At 47.5% G+C, this 8,487-nt stretch overlaps 1 protein-coding gene across 4 annotated transcripts in view; it reads right to left on the bottom strand.

Moving 5' to 3' along the window:
- Nucleotides 1-6: 6 nt before the first annotated feature.
- The window catches only part of LOC107274563, a 16,660-nt gene continuing 8,179 nt past the window's right edge, over nt 7-8,487 (bottom strand). For all 4 annotated transcript variants that reach the window (XM_015753811.2, XM_025092014.1, XM_025092016.1 and 1 more), the window contains 2 exons: nt 4,690-5,084; nt 7-1,560 (listed from right to left, as the gene is read on the bottom strand). In XM_015753811.2, the coding sequence (XP_015609297.1) occupies nt 1,393-1,560; nt 4,690-5,084 (563 nt within the window). In that variant the 3' untranslated portion in view covers nt 7-1,392. The remainder of the gene's footprint in view (nt 1,561-4,689; nt 5,085-8,487) is intronic.

Here is an 8,487-nt window from a genome sequence, read left to right as displayed (position 1 = left end):
GTGGGGACACGAAGAATTAGACGCCTCTTCCAAAAGTACTATGCATCCCGCTGGAGGGGGCGCCACTAGAGCTAAGCTACCGGAGATCATTTGAAAACTGTCCACGGGCCTCGCAGCGAGCCAATCAGATGCTGCGATCCTCGATCTATCAATTATCTATTTTAATTATTTACTCAACTTATTACTGAATTTATTACTTTAGTTTAGCCTTTATACATACACGTTTAACTTCTCTCTCGACTTTCCCTACGTGCTTCGTTCTCTCGCGTCTTATCCTCTATAAACTATTATTTTACTTTCTCGTCGCCCCTTCAATGTTCGAAATACACGCGTGACTTTCCAACACATATGTACAAAGAATAATACAACCGGATGCAGAACGTGAGACGGCGATCGCGCACGGCGGGGCGTCCGCGAAAGAAAGTAGATGAATAATCGACGCCACCCGACGTAACGAGCTTCGCGCGTCCCGACGCCTCGAAATCGCGATCCTCGCGAATCCCGCGAGGAGACAATTTCGCAACGCGAAACGAGAACGAGATAATTAATCCGAAGGAAGAGGAGCCGTCGGGGCTCCGATTAATCACAGGCAACGACTCTGTCATTTTTCCGTTCTTTCGTTTGCCAGAGACAATATTGTATGAATAAGGAGAAGAAAAAAAAAAGAAACACGGCGAGAAATCGTTCTCAATTCGCGAAGCGGTATCACAGATCGAGAGAGAAGAATTTTTGTTCGCGAGACCTCGCGAACGAGCCCATGGGGGTATACGTTCGCGTCATTAAAAAAAAAAAAAAAGAAGAAGAAGACCTTAATGGACACAAAACGCACAATCGACACGGCGAGAATGATTATTATAATAATAGTCGAGCGACGACGGCGACCGGGCTCGTAAAAAATCTCGAGTCTACCCCCCCACTTTTAATCGCAATTAATACGCACGCATATCAGATTGCAAATCTCTTTTTGCTTTACTAGTAAAGACGCGCAACTCCTTTAAATCACTATTTTATTTAATTCTCTTTATTTATCCGTAATGAGATCATCATTTGATTATTCGGTTAGTCCTCTTTGGATCTCGTCCTTAGCCCTTCGACCCCCTTCCTACCTTAAACCTCCTCTACCACTACCGCAAGGCTGAGCTGCGTCTTCGGCCTGTCTTCGGCTCCGATTGACGACGACGAGACGTCCCCCGTCCAGCTGGCGCTAGCGCAGTACACTCTCGTGCATCTCGCTGATGACTCACGATGACGAGGGAACACGAATCGACTCTCGAGCACAGTAGGAACGTAAGTGTCCCAACAACCGATACTCCTGGTTCACCGGTCCCATTGGCGAGAAGGGAGTCCCGTCCCAGAGGGCATAGTCCTGGCACTGGCTGTCACGTGGGTGCTCTATCGGAGACGGGACACGAGTCTCCATCCAAGGTAGAGGGCCACTGTCGTCCACAGAGTCTCCCGAAGTGGAGCCGGGATCAGGAGCGAGAGCAGGCTGTCCGTGGACGGGGAGCTTGAGAATCCCGAGCCGATGAAGGGCAATCTCGATTTCTCGACTTCGGCGTCCTGCAACATCATCATGCGAAACGAAGGGCGTCGTTAGTGGAAAAGTGAGAGCGAAACTTCGCGCCGGTAAATAAGAATAGGTAGGACTGGGATACGATGACGAATCGTTATAAATTTTGCCTTCGAGGGAAACGTAGCCAAGAGAGGAGAAAGGAGGATGGAGAAGTGGAGGGGAGGGGAGGGGTGGGGAGGGGGAGGGGAGGGCAGTAGCGAGTTTGTAAAGAAAAGTGGTTGCACTCGTGGAGGCAAGGCAAAGCGCGGTAAGGTAAGGTAAGGTAAAACTCCCTAATTGGGAATGTCCTAATTGGGCCGAATTACGGGGCTGAAAGCGTCGCCGACAATTCCGCGCGCCAAGTGCCGCTGGCGGCCCCTTCCACTACTTGCGGAATCGTCTCTTCCTTTGTTCGCGATAAAAGTACCTTCCCCCGTCCCTGCCGCCCTTGCGCCCGTCACCGCAAGTTCGCACGATGACGTTTCCGCGCGGGTTAACGTCACAAAATTCACGAAAGTGCAGAGCGCGTCGGAGCGCAGTCGCGATATAGAGACCGGATATAGCCTCTAGGTGTGGCGTATATAAATACGCAAACGTCGAGAGACCCGGCGTGGCCGCCGCACTCGTTGCGCGTATAATACTTATGGGACGAAGTGGATATATAAGAGAAACATACTCGAGGCGCCGAATTTCTTTTGTTTCCATGGTATCACCAGCCGTGACCCTATTCTCTCGGCTTCCGATTCCCGTTTTCGTCTTAATCCACGCCCGGGATAATAAACACGAGGAAGACCAATCTCCGAAGGCGCTTTTATGGCCGACCATAATATCTGGTCATCCCTGCGTATAAGTCCGAACCCTCGACATTTGCTCCGCTCGCACCGTATATATGTACGTACATCGCGCGTCCTATAGGAGAGATTATCAGAACCGTGTATATATGTATATATGTACCATACAAGATGTGTATATACTATAAAAGGGAGGTGAAGAAACGGAAAGAGGAAAAAAAAGTAAGAAAAAAAAAACAACCCCCCGTCACATTACGAAAGAATTATGAGGATCCTCAAGAACAGTCGTGGAAGCCCCGCTACGTCAATTAATAGAGAAGAACTTTTCCTTCGCTTTCCTTAATATTCCTCGCCAATCCCATATTACCGGACACTTCTCCCTTATCTTCTTTGTCTGCGTTCTCGTGGCAGTATCACTCTCTCTCTCTCTCTCTCTCTCTCTCTTTTTCTTCTTCCCTCTACGCCCAACAATTTTCCGTCTCCCGCAAGGAGTCTATCGGCAGCAATGCGCCTCGACGAGAGCCACGCTCGATGCTTGGAAACGACGCGATCGATTATTGTGCAACGTAATTGCGCGGTTTGCCCGTAAAAACCGAATCGCTCCGGTCGGCCGTAGTGGCCATTTTCTCGATGAGATAAGAAAAAGTCCCAGAGGCACAGAAGCTGCTGCGGTCGAGGCTACGGGACAATAAGTGGCGGTGCACGGCGAGTATAACGTCAATAATGGCAGTGGAGTAGTGCGAGAAGATATATAGATATACAACGTGGCTACTAGAAAAGCGATCGGGTATTGGATATTATTACGTTACTATTTCTCGCGGTGTGGGTATAAAGCTGTGAAAATATTAAGTACAGTCGGAATATAATATACCGGAGTGCCTAACAGTGCCTGCCACTAAAAGCATCGGAACAAAAAAAAAACAAAAAAAAAAGAAAGAAAAAGGCAATACGGTACCTGGCCATTTCTTTTCAGCAAACAATCGTTATCACGTTACTAGCGATAATAAGCATTGAAAATAACGTCGATTTTTGCGGAGTTGCGAAAATTAGCGAAACCGTTAAGGGCGCGCAAGAAAAGCGTAATTCCACCTGATAATTGAAGGATAATTTTCATGGAGAGCTTGCCGCGTGCTCGTGCTGCCATGCCCACTTAACTTTCACGTATGGGGATGTGGCCACTTAGCCGTTACATGCTTGCTTACTCCCCATGCATATGTAAAGCGAACCGAGTACGGCTTCCCGTAGCAGTGACGGGGTGCAAGGGTTACGCCTAAGATTCCCCGTAAGATTCCCCGTACAGCGCGAAAAGCAGCTACCACCCTTGTAATCCTACTTGGCGGTGCGGGACGATCCAGTGTGCATATACCTGCGACCCGAGGCAGATTGCGAATCGGGTTTCAGGTCTGAGCGAATTTTCAATTGGAAAGACGCGACTTGTTTACGCGCCGGGGATGAAAGGGAGTTTGGGTGTTTGTCGAGTAAAATGGAAAACGGGAGAAAAGATGCGGAAATGTTTGTTGACCATCGAGAGCACGGGGAAGGCAAAGAGAAAAAGAAAAGATATCACCAAGGACAAAAATCGGACAGGATCGGTACTCCTGTCTCGAGTGCCTAATTCGATCAAAGGAATCCCGTTACATTGGCGGAGCCGTCGATTAAAGTTGTCAAGCGTACAACGGGAAGTATATACAGGCTTCTTGGGCGATACAGGAGACTGACGGGTAAGAGAATCCCCTGAATGAGAAGATCGGTTTCCGATCGAGAAGATATTCGTAATTTCACGGTTTTCATCTCCCCCATCAATTAGCAGCACTTAAACGTTATAATTAGTGCGGCCGGGATTGAATTCTCCTTCGCGGACCTTTAAACCGAATAAAGGAGTCATTTCTTCGGCGAAGGTTTCCGGATCGATCGGTACCACGGATACCGACGTCCTCGGTCCATTGTCTCGCGGGATGGCCTCCCGAGAGGAATAGACGTCCGATACATATTTGATCGAAGGATCAAACGTGGCGGGGACGAACTCGAAGAAAGCGTAAGAGAAGCACAGCATCCCTACAGATATACCAGAGACGTCTCCTCTGCGTGGTGAGACTTATATTTATCGCACCCCCGGGATCGAGGGGCGATAACTAAATTCGTGTTTATGACCCCGGTTAGCGCCCTGCAACGATCCTTCGTTTTCCACCCTACAGATTTCCCGTGTTAAATTCCCCAGAGGATTCCGGTATCTCGGACCGAAGCGTGTAGAAGAGCCACGCGGACGGAATTTACTTGAAATAAATGCGCGATAACAGCGGACGGAATTTACTCAAGTGTGTTATGAGAGACCAAGAAAAAGCTTACCTTGGTCTTAGCCGCGTGAAAGTCGTCGGCGATGTTCCTGAGGTTGGTACCGACACTGGTCCACTCCCTCTCATTGACGACGGTACCGATCTGTCCACAGCTGGCGTTGACCCGTTCCTTCTCCAAGACGGAACCCTCGGACGTCAACCTGCGTCTTCGTGGTCGAGCACGTGGACTTGGTACAGGAGCGGCGCTGCACTCGGGGAACTGAAAGGCAGCATCCCTGGTGGGGCTGCTGGGCGCCGAGACCGTGACCAAGGGTGTGGGCGGTGGTAGCTGTTCCACGGCTGAGAGTACCAGGTCGGGCAAGGGTAGACGAGAGAGATCGGAATCGACAAGGACCACTGGGTGTTCTCGGGATCCGGGTACGTCGCCGGCCCGACGTGGTAGACGGTCTGCGAACATAACGAACAGAAAACAAAAAATTAATATCCTTCCACGCCACGATACAATAGATACCATTGTTAAGATATCGACTGTTCGATTATCCATGGTCTCTAGTATCTCTGCTATTGATTACAAATGCTACTAGGAAAACACGTAAAGCAATGGGTATGGTCTAAGCTGATCTCGACTGCAAGTCAAGCGGATGACGAATGATGATTGAAGACGTCACGGATGAGTAGCGAACTCGCTTTCTTACTGTGATTTTTGCTACCTTCTTGTACGAGAGGGTTCTTTAAATATCCGAGGCAAGGTATTGGCTAGGAGCCGCTCTTCCTGATAGCCGCCATCATGCGCAGGATATCCGAATTTCGGAGAAATCCCTCTGCAAATAGATATCGTCGTGCTGGGTTTTTTTTTCATTTTTTTTTCATTTTTTTTTTTTTTTGCTCTCATTACGAAAGGACTACTAACGACCCTTACGAAAAATTCCCCCACGACCATATACCAATGAGGATTTTCACAGTGAGAAGTATTCGCTCGACTGGTCACGCTGTCTACAGTTGTAATTAACGAAAAGATAGAATTATGACAGACGTTATCTTTTCTTGGGGAAAAAAAAAAAAAAAAAAAAAGTATGCTCTATCCGATCCTCCACGGTAGACTGCGTGTCTGGCCACTGTGTACACTATTATCTAACGCATACGAAATTCCTAGAAGTGTATGCCCAGCGATAAGTCTATCGTTCCTGCTTCTGAATTTCATGGCAAAGAGAGTCTCTCGAGAGGCCGATAATAAAAGGAGTAAATAACGATGCCTCGCTGCAAGACATTGGAGGACATCGAAATCTCGCGTACGAAGACAGAGGACAGAGAATGTGAAAGAGTGAGAGAGGTTATATGTATATATATACCGTAGGTGCAAAATCTCCTAGATCCTTTGTAACGTCAGACAATAATTTATCAAATTATCGTGACTCCGTTATGCGCCCGGCGTGAATCCAACGCGGAGCCCTCGGGGGGACATTTTTAAGTTATGCGGGTAGCACAGAGACATTTGCACGTTACTTTTACTCGGTTTACGCGTGACAAAATAGCAAGCAACTCCATTGCACTCCTACGGCCATTGTTCGATGCACGCGGTTGCATCCTTGACATTTCAGTAACGACTGCTCTTTCGCTTGTGCAATACGGTTTACCACATCGTCACCTACTTCGATTAACCGCTATCTTCAAGTACTATCGTACGATAGGATCGAGCGTTTATGTACGCGCATGTACTTTCCCCGAGCCAGCGGGACACACAGCGCGCCGGAGTTGGAGCTTCGTTTCTTTCTGCCGCGAGAAAGTCCCGAGAGATGGCGCTCGCGTCGTGAATAGGAGGGCCGCTTAAAAATTTCGTGGCTGCCAACGAAAACGTAAAGTGCAGCCGTGCGATGCAATAAAAGAGCGACCGGGCAAAAAGTGCAGCGCGCACGTGGCCAACACCCGCATGCACTTCAAGTTTATGTGCTTTATATACCCGCGCGGTACGGTAGCATATGCGAGAGCACATGACTCACACGGAACGCCCTTTGTACATAAACGTAATGCTACTTGTTACAGTATATGTTACAGTGACTCTATAAGAGAGCCATACGTTATATAGTACGTACGAGTAGTTACATGTAAGCACCGAGAGAGCCAACCACGATGCAGCGAGCGCTCAACTGCACAAAGAGTCCCTCTCTCAAGGCCGCGAGAACTGCACTGTCCCACACACGTACAGCAAGCCATACGATGCACGTGCACGTACACAGGCCAAGTCTACCTACTGGCTATGGCTCATGCATCGTTCTCTCGCCTTGCAGTTAAACTGCGTCTTTTTTTTACACGTGTCAACATTTTTTTGCTTCACTTTTCCGGAACATCGACGAACCGCGATCGTTGCTCTTGAAAAAATTATGCGGTGCAAAAAAAAAAAAAAATTTACGAATTCTCCCCGACATTACAAATCACTGCGACGCGATTTGAATTCTCGGTAGGGAGTATCGATATATTTCTTCGGGCTGGGAATCGATTACCAAAGGGATCCCCGTTTCGTGGAATCGCTGCCGACGTAACGAATATCGTATTATGACTTTCCCTTGACTCTGTCGCTGTTGGGTGGATTGAAAGGGTGACAAAAAATGGGTCGAAGAACGGAGTCTCGCACGGTTGGGCTTTCGCGTAGGGTTTCACCAGATCCTTTCGCGGAATATGCAAGTGGCGCCGCCACGGGATTCACCTGGAACTACTTTTACGAGGAAGAGCGAATTTCTGGAAGCGACGGGGACTGAAATTTTAAAGGGCTCTGGTCGTCTAATATCATTTTCGTGGATTTCGACGCGCCTTCCCTTTCCTCGCTCGATGTTAACAACGACCAGCTCCACTACGGCGCAACCACTTTATATACACTGTTCCGTGCCGTGGTGCACAAGTTGTACACTGTATGCACAAGTAGACGATGAAATGCAGCGATAAGTAATGCGTGAGAGAGCAAATCGGAAGGGCGTGCCAGATAATATCAACCAAATTTCATGACCCGGTGAAGGCGCGTGCCTCGGCACTCAACCTACAGTGCATTACGTAACATTCAATGAGCTCAGGCACGCGTAAAGAGGACTAAATACGGGAAGATAACGAGAGACAGAAAAATCCATAATCGTGTTAAAACTTAAAATTCCCTGATAGATAAAATTTAATTAAAAAATTTATAATCGAGATATAAATGTGGATTTTCTCGTAGATATGCAATCTATAGAAAAAAAACAAACTTATACTCGACTTCAAACTGTACATTCCCTTACGGAGATAGGACATCGCTGTATTTATAATAATCTTAACGATAATCAACCTAAAGCCAAAGAAAGATTACGCGACAATATTTTCATTACGTTGGAATATAGGCGTATACGTTGAAAAGTAATTGTATGAATAAGCAAGACAGGTAGCCCTATGCGCGTACCTGTACTCGTAGGTTTTACCGATGAGCAGCGACAGGAAAAAATAACAATGACGAATTCCCTCAATAGTTTACAAGCACCATAGGCGCCGTACATAATAGTTTCCGATATACCTAAGGTGTATCTTCCAATGCATTGTCAATCAATACCGCTTCCTAGAGGAAGGGTCTGAGCGGTGTCAGAGTCCTATGGACTTTCAAGAAATACCGCAGCCAGGTACCCTAACTGCTGTCCTCGGCTTCGATTCTCGTAAAAAAATAATACACAAGGTATACATCGCAGCCACGTAATCGATACGTACGTAAGCTGTACGGAACCAATTTATGTATCATTATTTATACGCCTGAAACGTAAAGGCTGATTCATACGCGATTTAGACATATCGCTAGAGAAAATTGATAATAAAGAAACCGTCGCTCCCCCCCCCCCCC

Source organism: Cephus cinctus, unplaced genomic scaffold (assembly GCF_000341935.2).
Source record: "Cephus cinctus unplaced genomic scaffold, Ccin1 Ccin1_scaffold0101, whole genome shotgun sequence".
Classification (NCBI taxonomy): Eukaryota; Metazoa; Arthropoda; class Insecta; order Hymenoptera; family Cephidae; genus Cephus; species Cephus cinctus.
The sequence above is the reverse complement of the archived record's forward strand: the minus strand, read 5'-3'. Positions and strand labels throughout refer to the sequence as shown.